The 19,741-nt window shown below is 37.1% G+C and overlaps 1 protein-coding gene across 1 annotated transcript in view; it reads left to right on the top strand.

The window, feature by feature from the left end:
* The window catches only part of Parp1 (Poly-(ADP-ribose) polymerase), a 411,082-nt gene that overhangs the window by 256,349 nt on the left and 134,992 nt on the right, over nucleotides 1-19,741 (top strand). The window contains exons 14-15 of the mRNA XM_090376325.1: nucleotides 13,353-13,442; nucleotides 13,945-14,077. Coding sequence (XP_090232451.1) covers nucleotides 13,353-13,442; nucleotides 13,945-14,077 — 223 coding nt within the window. The remainder of the gene's footprint in view (nucleotides 1-13,352; nucleotides 13,443-13,944; nucleotides 14,078-19,741) is intronic.

Here is a 19,741-nt window from a genome sequence, read left to right as displayed (position 1 = left end):
TGAGACAGTATTTAAATTCTATACAGTGGGATCAACTGATGATGTTACCAACAGCAAATTCAAAATGGGAAGCATTCAAAGAACTTATCTGGGAAGCTACTAGGCTTTACATACCAACTAAGAAATATTGTTCAAGGTTTAGGCCTAAATGGATGTCAGATGAACTAATGAGGCATATGGCAGAGAAGAAAAATGCATGGGATATATACAAATTAACACGTGACACAGAAGCCTATGATAGATACAAGTTGATCTGTAACCAAGTTACAAAGGAGGTTAGGAAGGCGAAGGCAGATTACGAGAAATCCTTGGCAAGGGATGCGAAGAAAAACAGCAAAGAGTTCTTTACTTATGTAAACTCTAGAAGGAAGGGGATGAATCAGATTGGTCCACTTGATATCGATGGGTCAATTGTTGATGATTCTGCTCAGGTAGCTAACAAACTAAATGAATATTTTGCATCGACATTCACACATGAGGAGTTATTCAGCGAGGGGAATGCCAGAGGTGTATTCAACTCTGGCAGTAAGCTAGAGAATCTTGTAATAACTGAGAGTAAAGTGGAGGAGAAATTGTTGAAGATAAACACAAGAAAGGCACCTGGGGTGGATGGGATCGATCCAGTTATATTAAAGGAGGCAGCAAAGGAAGTAAGCAAACCCTTAGCCATAATTATGAGAGCTTCCTTGGACTCAGGGGAGGTACCCATGGACTGGAGATGTGCAAATGTGATCCCAATTCACAAAGGAGGATCAAAGGCTGACACAATTAATTATAGACCTGTGAGTTTAACTTCTGTTCCTGGAAAATTAATGGAGGCACTGGTTAAAGAAGCACTGCAGGATCATCTAGACAAGACTTCAGTTATAGCTCGGACATCATGGTTTTGTTAAGGGGAAGTCTTGCCTGACCAATTTGATTGGATACTGTGATGCAGTCACAAAAGAACTGGATGCAGGGAATAACTTTGATATTATATACTTGGATCTTAGAAAGGCTTTTGATACTGTTGCACATGGAAGACTGCTGCACAAATTGGAGCAGTGTGGCATTGGAGGCAAATTGCTGCTATGGATAAAGGGGTGGTTGAGGGGGAGAAGACAGAGAGTGGTAATCAATGGACACTGCTCATCGTGGACTAATGTTATTAGTGGAGTCCCTCAGGGTTCAGTATTGGGTTCTTTATTGTTTTCTGTATTTATAAATGATATTGATGACGGTATGTCAAGTTTAATGTCCAAGTTTGCAGATGATACGAAGGTTGGCAGGGTTGTCAAGGACACGACTGACACTATGCTGCTGCAACAGGATCTGGAAAGGTTGAGCAGATTGGCTGAGAGATTGAATGTAAAGTACTACATATGGGAAACAGCAACCCCAGAGCAACGTATCAACTCTGTGGTACTACACTGACAGTGGTAGAGAATGAAAAGGACCTGGGGGTGGTTGTACAGGCAGATATGAAGTTCTCTGAGCAGTGCAGACGGTCTGCAAGAGTAGCTCATGGTGTATTGTCAACGATATATAGGAATTTTTCCAGCAGGGATAAGGAGGTGATTATTCCCTTGTATAAGGCAATGGTCAGGCCACACCTAGAGTACTGTATGCAGGCCTGGAGGCCTCATTTCAAGAAGGATGTAGAGCTGCTGGAACGGGTACAGAGAAGGGCAACAAGATTAGTGAATGGAACAAAGGGGTGCTCTTACAAAGAAAGGCTTAAGTTTTGCGAATAACAGTGTCTGGAGACTAGGCACGCAAGGTGATCTGATAGCGGTGTACAAAGCCTTGAATGGTTTGAGCATGCTCAATGCTGATGAGATTCTTCCTCTTGCTCAGAATAATCACCTGAGAGGGCATAAATTCAAATTGAGGAGACACAGATGTAGGATAGATGTGCAGAAATTTGCCTTTAGCCAGCGGGTGGTTGGTAGGTGGAACAGACTTCCATCCCTTGTCGTGGAAGTTGATAGCCTAAATAAATTTAAGGCTCAGCTGGACAGGTATTTCGAACGAACAGAGGGGTGTAGTGGAAGTGGTTATTTTTTATTTATTTATTTTACTTTATTTTTTTTTTGGCTGATGCTGCATAAGCTTGCTTTCTTGCATCAAATGCCTCTACTAATGCTAATGCTAAGATGGATGAGGGTATGTCGGTCAGCATGCCATTACATAGATGACACATGCCGGAGAATATTCAACTTTTTCAAACAGATAGTTCTAAGATAAGCCACATGTGCTTGAAAGTTCAGTTTCTTATCCAGTACGAGGGCAAGAACACGGACAGTGTGAACAAGAGGAATTGAAATGTTATTAATCTTTAGCTCAAGATCGGGATGTAATGAGTGTAATTTGCAAAAATGAGTAGTGGTGGATTTTTGCTCAGCTAGGCGGTAACCATTACGAAGGTGCATGATTATATTCTGAGAAGATTGGCTACCAAGTCTAGAGTTAGGTTTGATAATTGCAGCTTAATTCTTAACGACCCTTTCACACGGTTAATTACTCGCCACGCCATATAGGAAATAATGAACCAACCACCGGATAGTGCACAGTGAGTGGAGCCACCGTAAGTCATTTTTCCTGAAGTATTAAAAATTTCAGGCGGAATGGTGTGGATAGGAGTAAATTGAAAAAAAAAAAAAAAAAAAAGAAAGAAAGAAATGGTAAAATTTGCGACATTAACATAAAATTTGCTAGATTAATATAAGGAAAATGCAAAAACAAATCATGCGTCAAAGTGATTTGTTTGACAAGAGTTGATCCGATAAGCATACAGCAGGAAAGTACATATTTGACAATATTTCACGAGCTAAATTAAAATATTAAATGTTTAATTTGTTTCATTTCATTTATTAGCATTTTATTACAGAATTATAAGGCAAGCGATCGATTCCTTTTGGCAGATGGAGGAGGGGAAAAAAATCCAAGTCACTCAATTTCCCAAAAGCCAAAGTGATTAATTCAAAGTCAGTGAATCAAACAAGCTCTCCGCTGCGGCCACAGGAAGGGTAATTTATTCCAATAATCAACAAGCAGCCCAAAAAGGTATAAACAATGGGAGATTTTTCTGTTACTCCCTTAGATTTTATATTTGTAGCCTTTAGCTCTTCATAATTTACCCCAGGGACTCACATCTGTAGAGTATGAGCTTGGCTCACCTAGGGTCCTGAGCTGGATATCATCATTCTTCTCTTTTGGTGATTCCCTCCTACCTTTTATCTATCTCTATTTGGCTGGTGCAGCATAAACCTCAGGCTTCCTTGCACCATATGGCTATTAATAATAATAAGGTAAATTAAATTATGTTATCAGTGTTCTAGCTGTTCATGAGAATTCGTCCACTTTTTAATATCCTCTGCAGTAAGTGTCCGAATCAGATTATCTGCTAGTTCTAAAATGGTTTCCTCACCTCTTTCATCTTTCTTTGCCAGCTCATTCTTATTGGCTTCATTTTGGGAGCATAAAATATTTTTCCAAAGTGCTCTATGGGAAGTTTCTTTTTGTTCAAATATTTTTTTGTGCTAGGGAAAATTCTTCATGAAACCATGTTTTAAACAAACTTTAATCAATCCATGCTTTTTTTTTTTTTTTTTATTTCCTGAGTTAACAGGCAAACATTTTGTCTTTTAAAGCTTTGGGGTTTTTGACTTTCCAATGAGAGTTAGTTTAAGCTTATGCTCCCCCAATGAATTTGAAAATTCCCCCCCCCCCCCCTGCTTGGTTCATAACCAGGAGCCGATTTTTTTTTTTTTTTGTAGTTGCAAGTGTTTTGGATGGGAGCATTTTTATAATTCAGGCCCATTTTGTCACAGTTGTAAATTTGATCCAAATTGAAATTTTCATATGAAAATTTCAATTATTGAATAATTTTTGATAATTTAGCAGTAAATGTTCTATTTTTTTCATACTAGCTGATAATTTTTCCCCATTGATGTTCAGATTTCCAACAATCCAACCAACCAAAACTTGCGGTAAATTATTCTTCCCCTTCATTGAAATGCTTATGAAATTCTAAAGCCTTAGCCTGTAAAATCTATTCAGAAATTGGGCTTCCTCTGTCTCTCATTATCCAACTGTGTGAACCATAAAAAAAGAGCTTTGGAAGTTTGTTCAAATTCTCCTTTCTTCATTGTTTTTCTATTGAAATTTTTACTATCACATATAGATGCTCTTTATGAACACCATTTTTCAATTTTTGCCCTCTTTCTCTTCCAGTTCCTTACAGTCACTTCACCAACACCTAAGTGACAAGACACTTTTTTATTGTTTCTCCTTGATCCATGCATTTGATTGCATTCAACTTCATATCTAAAGACACAACAACACACTTCCATTTTCCACTCATAGTGCTTACACTAATCCTAATAACAGATGAAACATGACAAATAAAAAAATTGGAAAATTAGTGAGTAAAAAGTCATGAAATCAACAACCGTAAAAGATCAGCACGGCTCAACAGTCAACTGGTGAGTTCCTGCTGTGTACCGAACTATGTACGCTTGTCTTTGATGACAAAGTATATACCGGCACTCTTCGACTTACGTACTTAAGTGGAGTTTTTTTTTTATGTACTTAAATCTGTTTTTTACATAAGTGTCCAACCTCGGTCTTGTAGATACAAAATGCATGTATAGTTCAGTACAGTGCACCAAGATTATAATCCCCAACAAACTTCATCATGTACAGCATTTTACGATTTGCAACCAAATTAAATGAGGCTGAAAAAACATACAGTGAATAATAATGTAGAGTACAGTATTTATTCAAAACTAATTTAATCTAAATACGATACGTAATTTAATTTAATCTAAGATCAAATCAATTTACAATGGACTCTCCAAAATAAAATACCATTCACTATACGATATGTAGTAACCGCTGGTCATTGTGATCATGTTTACAAATTGAATTTTAATTCTATTTAACAGAGATTCTAATAAGTGAAAAGAGGAGGAATATTATCCAGAGGCTAAAACTAAAGATATACAGCGCAGATTTACACTTTATTGCCTTACCAATTAGCATAATTAAATGATATGTTAAAATCGGAAGAATATTTCTCACAGGTTAGCAAAAGAAATAAATTTACGCTTACATACATAGTTTAGTTCATGGTGTAACTAATTGGTATTTCTGTTCACTGACTTTTTTTTTTTTTTTTTTTTTTTGGTTGTAAAATTTAAAACAGTAAAAAAATAAGAAATCAGTAACAAAGAACACGGAACGCACAAGTTTCAACTAACACAATACGCCAAATGAGATACGGAGTAACAACTTTACGAAGCTCAAAAAATAGGAATGAAGAGAAGATTCTGAAATTTTATGTTTTTATATTATTGAAGATTTCACTGAAGGGGAAACACATTTCACATAATAACGTAGAATTCCAGCTATTGGTATCATAGCAAATGCAGTAAGATCGAGTTTACTACCTGTTTTTAATAGATTGCACTAACAGAAAAGCCCAGTAAACCGGAAACTGCAAATTGTTTTATGGTAGTGACCTCCAGAAATCTGCTTTAGAAAAATATCAGGAAAGTGTTCAGAATTGATTCTTATAACCAAACATAGCAACAGCTTTGTGCTTTGTGTGTATCTGCGAGTTGTACCTATAGAGGAGTGCCCGTACAACTTTTCACCAATTCACCTCAGATAATGTGGAACCGTGGTTAAACGAGTCTCGATTAATCTGGACTCTACTGTATTAGTGTGTTAACAAATGATGAAAGGAAGCAAGCTTATTATATCATCAGCAAAAAAAGAAAAGAAAAACCACATCTTGTTCCAATACCCACTGGCTGAAAGAAAATTTTTGTTCATATCCTCTGTCAAATTAAATTTATGCCCTGTTGTTTGTGTTATCTGACCAACACAACGTTAATCCAATCAAAACCTTAAGCATCTGAATTAAATTACCTCGAAGGTGTCTAATTTCTAGATGACACAATATGCAGACCCTTTTCCTCGTCACTAATGTCACTGCTCTTCACTGCACCTGTTCGAGCAGTTCCACAATCACCTTAAAATGAAGCTTCCAGACCAGACTGCAGTAGTCAAGAAGCAGCCTAATCATCCCCCTTTTCCTACTGGCAAATTTCTGTATATCATTGACAAAACCCCATGAGCTGTACTAGCAGCCAGTTTTGTTTGTGGCATTAACATTCCATGTCACGATTTTGCAATGGAGCAGTGAATGAATATCATATTTTGCTTTAGACTGGGAAAATCTGCAACAGAAACATGATATTTTTTAATAATTGTTTATGGTGATAAAATATTAATTGGACCAGTGTGTTTAAATGGTATTAGTGGTTCAACAATAAATGTATGCTCCTAATGACCCAAGGAGTGAGCATCCATCAACCTCTAAAAATGAGGACAGAGTTGCAAAAGTTTGAGAAATTGTCATTTAACCTCCAGAATGATGGCTGATGAGTTGGATATGAATAAGGAGACAATTTGTCAAATTCTGCCTGAAGATTTAGGGAAAAGGAAGGTCTGTGCAAAATTTGCGCCGCACAGCCTCATGGATGAGCAGAAGCAAGGAAGAATATCATCATGCAAAGGCTTCATTCAAACTTGTCAAGGTAGTTGTAATTTCCTCACTCTGTTGTCAGATCAGTTGGGTGTTGCGTGTTTCAGTACAACCCAGAGACAGTATCAAAGCATGCAGTGGATTTCAAAAGTCATCAAGGTTTTTTTATTCCACTGTTTCTTTCACAATATTAAAAAAAAGTTTCACAACTTTTCGTTCTGATCTTGTGTATGCACAGTGACAAATAGAAGCTCTCAAATAGAAGGTGCGGGCGCCTCCGTAGCCAGGTGGGAAGGAGCAGGCGTGCGTAGCACACACTTCTTGATTAGACTCGGAGTTCGAGCCCATCACCACCAAATACGGAGGATGCGGAAAGGTCAGGGAATGACCACCGCATATCCCGGAGCAGTATGGCCTTAGTTGCTAATGCTCCTAAAAAAAAAAACCAAATAAATAAAATAACACACTGTGTAACACCATCTTGAGAACTTAAGGTGAAGTTGTATCCTCAAAATGAAGCAGGTTTCAGTATATCATGTGATGGTGTCATGCTTGCTTTCTTTCTTCACAATTGTGTTTCATATTATCACAAATTAATCTCTCCACAGTTTAATTCATTTTGAAAATTTATATATTCTGAGTTTTGCAACTTTTTTTGTGTATATACTATTAATTTCTTTCATAAAGCAGTTTGCTTTGTGAACTGCTGTGTCTTTTACATTTTCCCTTTTCACTTTTAGGGAAAAGGAAAAGGATCTAGTTCTGCATGAAAAACAAAAATTTATTTTTATCCACCATATGATATAATAATAATAATAATAATAATAAAAAGTGCGATGGGCCAGTCGTTAAGACACCGGACTATCAGCCTGATGGACCCGGGTTTAAATCCCTCCTTGGTGGAAGCAAGCATGGCTCTATTACACTGTGAGACCGATATTATAATAACAATAATAAAATAATGATGATGATAATAATAATTTAAAAAAAAACAATGCGAAAGTTGCTCCATTGGACTTACCTTCCCTAAGGTCGGAGTGACAGCTGAGGCAGATAGTGGCACCATCTGGTGTCACTTGCAAGAAATAAAAAACCCACTGGGCAAAAGCTAAACAAGTTCACCTCCATAGATGGATGGTGGCGCAGGATAAAGTCACTCGCATTCAGGCCTTAGGCAGAGGGGTCGGTTCGAAAAGTTGGAGACTGTCTCCCGAGCAAGGCAGGCACCTCCGTAGCCAGGTGGGCAGGAGCAGCATTGCGTAGCACACGTTTTGATTAGACCGGGGTTCGAGCCCATGACCACCAGATGCGGAAAGGTCAGGGAATGGCCACCACATATCCCCAGAGCAATATGGCCTTAGTTTCTAATACTTCTAAAAATGAAATAACAACCGAGCAAGGCAGTGGAGCAAGTGGCGCTGTCCCCCGTATGGCCGCCACAAGAGAAGGGCAAGACCATCCAGCCCCACCAACTGGTAGTGCTTCCTGCGCAATTGCACTAGTGATAACCCAGGAAGAAAGAAGACGCCAGCGCATGAAGTGGAGCATCAAAATGATTACATACATCATGCAAGCATACCATAAAATAACCAGTCTAGAAACCGATATGACAATGTACAGGTCGTAACTACATACCAAATGGTTTGAACAATTCCCAGATAATCAGGTCACCGAACAGCAATTAGCAAACCAAAGAAGGACTATCGTCATGAAGAACCTAATAGCTCCTGCCATCTTGGAAAAAATCAAGCATAATGTGAGTGATCAACTACAAAGAACAAAGAATATGGTCAAAATGGAACGAGAGAAGGAAGAGCAAGACGAAATACAACCCAGAGTAGCTAAAGTGGAAAGAGGTGAAGTCATGATATCCAGAATAGAAGGCGAGTGGAAGAAGGCCCTTACAGAATTCGAAGGGACACCAAAAGAACTCACGTGATACCTAAGCAGAGGCCAAATAAAATCCTATGGAAGTAACAGACCACCTCAATTGGCAAATAATACCACGTTACCTCAACAACAATGGTGCAACGCTGGAGGCTATCCACACAGCTGTATACTGCTGCCATAGTAGCTACTAGGATTAATGGAAAAGAAACAAGAGGCCAGCAGCAGAAGGAACTGCCAGCCTCAGAAAGAAGACTTCAGCAGAGGATAGAAAATTAAGAGTCAAGATGGTCAGTTGACCCAGTACCAACAGGATAATAGAAGTAAGAAATTGATTGGAAATGTGAGGAGCCTCAAGAGAGAGAGATAGCATCCACAGCAAACATAAGACCAGAAATCAGAGAATAGGAGAATGCTTGGACACACTGAAGCAGAACCTCCTCGCACTCAGCAAGGGACTACGCCAATACAAAGAGAGCTCCCAGAGGGAAATAAACAACTGAATCTTCAATGAAGACCAGAGCCTTCTATAGGAAACTGGGAGAAGATGAGAAAACAGGAAAATGACCACCCAAGAAGAAGATGATCAAAGAGCTCTGGGAAATATCTGGAGCAGTGAAGTAAGACATAATAACCGAGCCCCCTGGATAGAAGTAGAACTGAAGAAAACCAAAGACGTACAAGAGATGAGAGAGTGGGAGATTCGAAAAGAAGAAGTAAAACAGTCGATCAGGTTGTCAGTTGTAGGAACACCTACAACTGATGAACCCCGGAAATTGATAACATCCACAACTACTGGTACAAGAAGCTCACTTGCACACACAGTCATCTAGCAGTGCAGTTCACTCGAATGATAAGGCACCCGGAGACAATCCCGAAGTTTCTCACTGAAGGAGTCACATATCTAAAACCTAAAAATTAACGCCTTCGGCTCCACACCTCATAATTAGCTAATAGAAACCCTGAAGATCTAAAAGGTCAGTCTGATAGTGACAAACTTCTTGGGAGAAATGGCTATATGGAGTACTACCATTAAGGTCGAGAACATCACAACCAGACCAATCCCCATCAGAAGAGGAATCTTTCAGGGAGATGCTCTGAGCCCATTGTGGTTCTGCCTAGTACTCAATGGTGCCTCCGTAGCCATGTGGGAAGGAGCAGCAGTGCATAGCACACGCTTCTTGATTAGACCCGGGTTCGAGCCCGTCACCACCAAATACGGAGGATGCGGAAAGGTCAGGGAATGACCACCGTATATCCCAGAGCAATATGGCCTTAGTTGCAATGCTCCTAAAAACCAAACAACAAACAAACAAACATAGTACTCAACGCACTATCCACCATGCTTACAGGCAGCAAGTATGGATATAACCTCAAAGAAGGAAAAAAAAGAACCTGTACACCCTCACCCACCTGATGTACATGGATGATATCAAGCTCTACACGGCAACTGTGAAGCAACTACTCCGGATCACTGAAGAATTCAGCAAGGACATCATGATGGAATTTGGTCTAGACAAATGCAAGACCCACACACTGCACCAGGGAAAATTAGTCGGCCGAAACTACCAGCTGCTGACTGGTAAAGATATCGACGCTATGACAGAAGGAGAGACCTACAAATACCTAGGGATGATGCAGGTTCAGCGGTTAGAGCAAAAGGAAATCAAGAAGTGCCTGACCAAAGAATATCATTAGACTCAGAAGCCTGCTGAAAGCAAAATTGAACAGAAGGAACACAGTTAAAGCCATAAACACCTGTGCAGCTCCAGTACTATCATACTCCTTTGGGGTCATAGATTGGACTAACACTGAGCTAGAGGACATCATGCGAAAGACAAGGACAATGATGACCAAGAGCTGCCAACACCACCCGAAGTCAACAGTGGAGAGACTAACAATAGCTCAGAAAGAAGGAGGAAGGGGCCTGATAGAGCAACAGAAAACACCGACATTTAACCTGAAGGAATACTTTGAGAACAACACAACACCACTCCACCAGGCCATAAGGAAGATAGATAAGTGGTATACGCCATTCAACCTAAGTGAGTAACCTTGTCCCGCCCAGAGGTACAAGAAACGAAGCTAGAAAGATGGGCAAAGGAGACACTACGATGACCTCCATCAAGATCACATCGATAACATTGCTTCCAATGCATGGCTCACAAGTGGGACGCTCTTCCCTGAAACTGAAGAATTCATGCTGGCCATCCAAGACTAGGTAATCAGCACTAGAAACTATAGAAAATAAATGCAAATGAGCCCCAGAATGTCAGATGACACATGTCGACGATGCCACCTGGCCTCAGAAACGACATCACAGGGGGGGAGCAAGGTGATCACCCAGACTGAGTACGCTCGTAGACACATGACTGTGTAGACAGGATAATACATCAGAAGCTAGTGAGGAAATACCGGTTGACCAAAGAAAGTGTACCATACTACAAGTACGAACCCCCAGTCAGTACTAGAGACCCAACCCACAAGCTGTACTAGGACCGTGCCATAATAACGGATAAGACCATCTTGCACGACAGACCAGGCATAATTGTAGACAAGATGGAAAAGGCTACCGACCTGATTGACATAGTGCCCAACACTAGCAGTCCAGAAAACATGAGGGAAAAATTAGGAAGTCCACAAACCTGAGACATGAGGTCAAGTAGATGTGTAGTATGCAAGAAGAAACGACCATCCCGATCACTGTGTCAACCATCAGTATGGTGCCAAAGACCCTACATAGCAGCCTAGCGGCAATAGGTCTCCCAGAGAACACTTACAAGGAACTCCAGAAAGTCGCAATCCTGAACACCTGTCCTACAGTCAGAGAATTCCTCAACCAACATTAACACCAGACATTACAACCACCCTGTGTACTTGATAACAGTACCCATCACAGAGTGGCATCCCCCAATCAGGGAGAAATAATATAAGAGCAACAATAATAATAATAACAATACACTATAACCAAAATCTTCCATATGCCATTATGTACAAGTTCATCAGTTATGTCTTTTTTATTTTCTAATGTTTTGTTTCCATGCATTTTTCAAATCCACTTAATTGGAGTTCACAATGATAGTACACACTTCTCGTCTTGATGTTGTAGCATTAATTCAGTTCAATTTATGTTTATGAGTCATGGATAGCATATGAAAGATATGTTACTTATGGAACATTTATAAACTAATAAAAGAATTTAAAGTGTATTTTGATAATATTAACAGAAATGAAAAAGATAATTCTTTCTTAATACCCAGAAAATAAATAATTAGAATAAGGTCATATGTATTTGTTACTATGAATTTTTTCATAATGCTGATATTATGAATTTCTTTATATTTTAATCACATCATCCATGTCATTAAACTGTAGCTTTTTGGTTTTATGCTCATAACGAGTCCAACTATAAATTTGTACTTTTCAGCTAGTTTCCATTACACATGCTCAAATTTCTTGTATTCTGACTAATGTAAAAATTTATATTTTGATTACAATTGAAATAATTTTTAGAAATGTAACTTTAGCTGTCTACAGCTGTGTTTTCCAACATACTCTAAGAAAGTACAGAAGAGCGTCGATAATCTGAACTAACTGGGACCGGAGGTAGTTCAGACTTCCGATTTGTTCGGATTTTCGAACTTATTAAAAAATATTGTTCTTGAGACTAAAAAAGGTTTTGTAAGTTTAGAAATAAAAACACTAAGTTTTACTTATGTATTTTTATTCATAGGTAACAAAACAAATGGTACTTTCAGCTGCAATAACATAGGTCTTTAATGAAAATAATTACTTATTTTTTGCTGCACCATTTTCGAACCTCGTTTCTTTGTTGCCAGATCTCTCACTCTTTTCATCAAGAGTAGTTGAGTTGGACAGCATGCAGTTTGTTTGTCAATTTTCATGTATCATTTAATTTTGTTAATTGGTGAGATAATAAAAGTGTAAATTTGTGCTTTATCTCTTCATTTTTATAGCCAGTGGATAATATTTCTCCAATTTTTGCTTATTAGAATTGTCGTTTAATAGAATCAAAATTCAATACACAAAAGTGATCACAATAACTGGCTCTTACTGTAATTATTTTACGGCACTAAAAAAAAAAATAAATTCTGGCTCGTTCAAATTATTGACGTTTCAAATGATTGATGTTCAGATTTTTGACGTTCTACTTTAATTTAGGCCCATAGTCATAAAGCATGTATATTTACCTTGTTATTTCTTCATTCTGTACCAAGAAAGAAAATAAATTGATTTTCAAACAGATTAACACATTTGCTACCCAAATTTACTTATATAAGCATAAAACAACACTATAAGTGAGGTGCCATAATACATATGAGTGGTCATACTTACGTGGTTAACCAATGAGGTGCTGTTAACGTAAAGGCACATGATATTAACAACTACTCACACTGACCCACTGACACACTGTATTGACACACTGACTGAAGGCATTATAGCAATGCTTAGGTTTTGTTTATAGACTTGGTACACAGCTTTATTTGTTTTTTGCTTGTATTGATGTTAGCTTATGGACACGAATAAACTTTTTTTAAAACTTTAAGATTTTTTTCTGATATACGGCTCACTAATTGTAAGTTTGCTTTTAGCAATGAATTCCAAATTTTTAATTGTTAACCATTATGTACAAAATTTCAGAATACTGGGCATGGTGGAAAATTGATTTCTTTATCAACATTCTGAAAATGATGTCACACAATGTACAGGTTCCTTCTAATTTAAATGGCAGCAAACATGTAAAAATTGGAGCCAGTTCTCATTATCTTGTTTTAATATGTTTAGCTGTGTTAATATATAAAAATTCTTCTCCTGAATTAAACATTTCTTTCTTAGTATATTAGGAACCCTTTTATCATGATTAACTTATAAATGATAAGTACAAGGGTATATGCTTTGATTCTTTCAGCTTCCAAAAATGAGAATGAGTTCAAAAAGAGTATGCCTTCAAAAATGAAGATGACTGTTAAAGGTGGTGCTTCAGTTGATCCTGAATCAGGTATCATTTTCTATTTTCTGAATATATTTTGGGCAGAGGGATAAATTAAAGGGAATGCAGCATTTTTATGGAATAATTTTTTATGTTTGAAGAAAAGGTGAGTTTAAATACCACCACCTGCTATGAATGCCTGAAGCAGGAGATGGTATTTTAACAGATCTGGTGTTTTAAACAAATCACAGAACAGCCTTATTTTTGGTGATTATTCAAAGTTAGAGTATCTTGCACAAAACTTAATATTGATATTTGTACTATTTTGAGTTTTAACAACATAGTGTTAATTGATGGCAATGGAAGTTTTCCTGGTTGGAAAAATATATAGGACAGGATATTCCACAATTTATTTCATAGATGATATAGCTTTCTCTATATTAATAGAATCAAAAAAAAGATTTGCTATATTGTAATTACCTTACCTTGAAGTTTGTGTAAGTCACTAAGATACATTAAGATGTAACATTTTAATATGCTTAGAAATTTATTTTTTTCTCATTTTCTGCAGGCCTGGAAGATGTAGCACATGTGTTGGTTGAACATGAAAATGTATATAATGCTGTTTTGGGTATGGTAGATATTGTCAAGGGTACTAACTCTTACTACAAGCTGCAGTTGTTGAAGTCAGACACATCAGACAGGTGATTTGATTTGGTATATAAAATATTATGAATATTGACAAAATGATGCTAGGATGCAAGCTTACACAGCATAATTAAAACAAAAAACCCCCAAATTTTGCCCTTCCTTTTGACTAATTTTATTAAGTTTATTCCATACATGTTACTGAAACAGGATCTAGAAAAGTTAGGTAGATGGGCTGAGAAGTGGCAACTGAAGTTTAATATTGACAAATGCAAAGTACTGTATATGGGTAGCAGTAACCCAAGAGAAACGTACCAACTGTGTGGTACTACACTCAGGGAGGTGGAGAATGAAAAAGACCTGCAGGTAATTGTGCTGACGGGCTACCAGAGCAGGTCATGGAGTTTTGTCAGTGATATATAGGAATTTTGCTAGCAGAGACAAGGAGGTGATTATACATTTGTATAAAGCAATGGCAAGCACACCTTGAGTACTGCATACAGGTCTGGAGGCTTCATTTTAGGAAAGATGTAGAGTTCCTAGAAAGAGTACAGAGAAGGGCAACAAGATTGGTGAGAGGAACAAAGGTGTGCTCTTACCAAGAGAGGCTTAAGTTCTGCATGTTGCAGCATCTGGAGACTAGGCACCTGTGAGGTGATATGATTGAGATATGTAAGTCCTTGAATGGTTTGAGCAGGCTCAATGCTGATGGGATTCATCCGCTTGCACAGATTAAGAACCTGGGGGGACATAGATTCAAATTGAAGAAAGACAGTTGTAGAACAGATGTGTGGAAGTTTGCCTTTAGCCAACGGGCAGTTGATTGCTGGAACAAACTTCCATCTGTTGTTGTGGAAGTTGATAGCTTAAATAAATTTAAGGCTGAACTAGACAAACATTTGGAGTGACCGGATGGAAGAAATGGAAAGGGTTGGATTTTTTTTTTTTTTTTTTGGCTGATGCTCTATAAGCTTGCTTTCTTGCATCATATGCCTCACCTAATGCTAATGTGTTCTGCAGCCATTCCTTTTCAGTTAATTTTTCCCTGTGTGTGTGTGCGTGCGCGTGCCAACTAAGAAAGAAAGATGCCACCAGTCTGAGTTTGCTGTGCAAGTGGTGTGTTATTTTGGGATTACTTCTACCCTAATACAGTACCCTCGATTTATCAAAAGTAAATATAAGTAGCTTATAAGTTTATTCCATACATATGTTCTACACAGCCATTCTTTTTCAATTTAAATTTGCCCCCTTTTGTGTGCCATTTGAGAAAGAGAAAGATGCCATCAATACTTAGTGCCTTTACTCACTGCTTTTGAAGACTTCAGTTAGGTCACCATACACCTGCGTAGTTTCCAGACTTTGCAATTTACAGAACCAAAGTTCCTTGTAAATAAGTCCTGTGTCCCCAGCTAATCTTGGTGCTCTCCCTCACATCCTTCCTTTCCACCTTCATTTACTTCTCTTTCCTTTATAAAATGAGGTTTCAAAACCAGTATGAATATATGCAATCTAACTATCCTTAATAGAATGGAACAGTGAACACTTGTCTCTATGGGAAAATTCCCCTATATTTACTAACAGAACCCCTTATGTTTTTCTATCATCCTCTTTGCAGTGCTGAGACATTTTCATGTTTTTCTGTACAATTGCATCTAGGTCTCTTTCTTTATACATATGTTATTTTGGAATTACTTTTACCCTAATATGCTGGCCTTTTGTAGCTGAGTCGTCAGGAGAGGGAGTGCAATAGCACACACACACTCTTTGAGTAGACTAGGGTTCAAACCCTTGACTGCTAAATACAGTCAATTTTCCAACCTGCACTGGATCAGCATGGCAGATTATATGGTTCATTTCCCTCAAACATGAATTGTTGAGGAGGCTTCCATCCTGCAGATTTATAATAGCTGCAATTTGCCCTCCCCCCCCCTTCTTTTCTACCGTAACGCAGTACTTTACATTTATAGAAAGTAAATACAAGTAGCATACCCTTATTACTACTATTTATGAACTTGCCAACAATTGGCAAACTTAGACATTAAACTTGAAAATCTTACATTGATATCTTTAATAAATAATAAAAACAATGAGGCCTTATACTCAATCCTCTGGTACATCCAGTGATAACATTAGTCCATGAAGAGCAATAGCCATTTATAACTACTCTGTTTCCTACCATATGAACATTCTTTTATTCCTTATAGTAATTTGCCTCTAATGCTGTTTTAGTTCAGTTCATATACAATCATATGAACTGAACTGTTTTAGTTCAGTTCATATACAATCATATGTGGAACACTATTGAAAGTTCTGCTGAAAGCTAAATATATCATGTTAAAATTATTCTCTGCATTCAGTTCCTATTTTACAACCATACTTCAGATAATTGGATTGATTAGCTGTGATTGCTGGGATTTTCTTACAGGTGCATTCCTTTTGAGGAGACTTTTGAAAGATTGACTTCGTTATTTTCTCTGGCACAGATGTCAAACTTGCAGGTCTGTGTGGTTACTCCACTGCATTTAAACAACTTTTGTAAATAGGAGAGATATCTACCCATCTACTATTGGTAGAAACTTCCCTTTGAATCCAATCATGCTCTCAGTAGTACAGCTAAAATTTTGGCAGCCTTTTCTGCTTTTGCTGCTTTAAAAAAATTACTGGATAGATTCTGTAAGCCCAGGGACCTTGTATGCTGCTAGTTACAACAAGTTTGATAGTGTAGAGAAAAACAGAACAACCTTAGAAGCACAAAAGGGTACTCTTACCATGAAAGATTTGAATTTTGTAAATTCAATATTATGAAAACTAGACATCATACTCTTGCTAGGACCAGATATATGAGAGAACACAAATTTAAATTTGAAAAGGATTAATATATGGAAAAATGCCTGCAGCTAGAGAGAGAGAGTAATCAAGTGTTGGAATAAACTTCTACCTGGTGTTATGGAACATTTATTTAAATTAATGTTCCACAACACCATTTAAATGCATTAATTTAATTTAAAGTAGGTTTGGGCAAATTAATGTTTTTTTTGCTGATGTGTATAAGCTTGCTTCCTTGCATCATTTTGTTATTACTAATACCAATACTCATACTACTTTTTCTTACAGCTTTCTGTCAGTTATCATTACATCATTCAATTCCCATAACTTTTTTGGCCATAACTATTCATGAACAAACTTAAGTCACTCATGCAAAAGGAAGCTGGGTGTAACTTTCTTCATTAGAATTTTAATGCTGGAGTGATTATGCACAGTTAGGTAGTTGTTAGGGAATTTATGATTCTTATGAAACTTGACAGAACAATTTGTTCGGTACTATGAAGATGAATATTAGAAATCTATAACAAGGCATTAGTTCAATCTCAGAAGCACTCTGTACACTTCAGATTCAACTGGTAGCATTTGAGATTAAGATTTGTGAAAGCTGATGAAATTATGAAATAGTACTTGATATTGAGCCTTGAAATCCATCATTAATTGTCATTCTTCACATATTATAATGGTAGTTCATATGAAATGTTTATTTCAGTAATTTATACATTCATAGGTCTACAGAATAAAAGTTACAGCATTATATTTGTAATAGTTAACATCTGCCAACTCTCCGAATTTATCATGGAGAATCTGTCTTTTTTATTTTTTGACCATTCTCCCTCTCACCATTGAAATAGAGTTGGTGATAGAGTTTCTGTATTTTGGACAAAAACTCAGTTTTTATATTTTTCTTTTCATATACACACGCACACAAAAAAAAAAAAAAAAAAAAAGCTATGTTGTAATTGTTTTTATTTTATTATTTTATTTTTTTATGTTGCAATTTCCTGCCTATTTTCTTTACCAAATTGGCCATTAGGTCCACTGCTGTAGTCTGCACTGCAACAATAGCAATATGATAATGGTAATGTTCTGTTTATGTACTCATGTAGTATGAAGTTGACACATCTAATTAACAATGAGTTTCAATAAGATGCCAAAGAAATATATAACATAATATCAGAAAACATATATGCAAGATTTTCCACATATAGTAAAATCTGAAAAAGGTAACACATTTGCTTGTGTACCATAATATAGGCATGATTTTTCAGTTTCGGGCAGTGGGAAATTTGGGAAACAAATGAGCATAATGAGAGAATACAGTACATAGAAAGAAATGTAAAAATGATGTCGTATTTTATGTTGACAATCATATAATCTTAGCCAGACTTTTATCTCTATTTTGTTTGTCATAGAACATAATCTTCTGAAATATGCTCATCATGTAGGCCCATTTTTCAGAAATATGATTTCCAACTGAAACAAAAATATAGTTATAGAACAAAAACAAAAAGCGCACTGTTAGCAAAATGTTGCAGATGTGGAAAGAAGAGGTGGTGGTGTTGCTGAAAAAAAATGGCCATTTTCAATTGTTACAGATAGCAGTGATCAAAGTGATCACAAGCTATATCCCTTTGTGGTGACCTTTTGTAAAAAATAATCATCAAATCAAAAATATCTTGCTTTCAGTGCCAGAATTGGAAGGCGGTTCTGCATGGTACAGCGGTGGATATCATCTGAACAACTTGAAAGCTTGTGGGATTACTTCAAAAAACAATCTTTTACTTAGTGTTGATAATGTGTCTGTTTTAGTAGTCCTAAAAACTGGAGTAGCAAGGGTATTTAAAAGAGATTAAGCACTGGGTGGCAATATTTTGTCCTTTTCATCTTATTAATTTGTGTACAGGAAAGAGATCTGCATGTCCTTCTCTGAAACTGGATGAATATTTTACGGAAATTTACTACTATTACTAAAGAAGTACTAATAATGAAAGATAGACTTAAACTATTTCAGAAGATACTTGTCAACACATACATGCTTTTCAATGTGTGTACACATTGACCATCTGTGGTCAAATGTGTAACAAGACTGATAGATTGTGGCAACTTTGTAAGAAGGTAAGAAGTGGTGAGAAAGTCAAATAATTCTTTCCAAGTTACCAAATTGAAAAGTACAGGTAGTCACTAGTGAGTGACATAACTCCTGTTCAAATGCAGTTCATAATCCAAACGTTTTGAAAGAAAACACTTTATGAACTCAAGAAAAAGAATATATGAATTGTTAAATTCCAGCAAAAGCATTTCTAAACAAGCCAAGTAAGCTGATTATTCTAGGATCCTAACTTGTGGAGAAAGTCTGTTCAAGCTCTCTCTCTCTCTCTCTCTCTCTCTCACACACACACACACACACACACACAATGCAGTTTTCAAAAAATCTGAACCTAGCTCTTTAATTCAATTGACATCACATTCATACTGTTTATGAAAGTCATTATTTCTGGTGGTCTTGGCACATTATAGCCTTAGTTGCTAATGCGCCAATAAAATCCAAACCATCCATTTTTCCGAGATCTCCCACCTTCATTTTGGAAATTGATTACCCTAGAAGATTAAATCGATGGATGATTCTAACTTAGTTATAGGCATTTCTGCTACCAAAGTCATATAGTGCACAAGAAAACTTGAAATAAAACCAATTCTGAGTCATGCTTGACATTTTAACAATTCCCCATAGTAGTGCTAAGTGGTGAGAGAATATTCAGGCAGGTTAGAAAATAAAAAGCTTCATTCAGATATTCTCTTCGTGAACCCTTAGAAATCCCCCTGACAGCCAAGTCTAGACAGCAGGGCCATGTTATGAACTGAACTTTGAGGATAGAGTCTGCAACACTGTTTCT

The sequence above is a fragment of the Mastigoproctus giganteus genome, chromosome 6 (genome assembly GCF_048544385.1).
Source record: "Mastigoproctus giganteus isolate SK-2022 chromosome 6, ASM4854438v1, whole genome shotgun sequence".
In the NCBI taxonomy this organism is placed as follows: domain Eukaryota; kingdom Metazoa; phylum Arthropoda; class Arachnida; order Uropygi; family Thelyphonidae; genus Mastigoproctus; species Mastigoproctus giganteus.
This window is presented reverse-complemented; position numbering and strand designations above follow the sequence as displayed.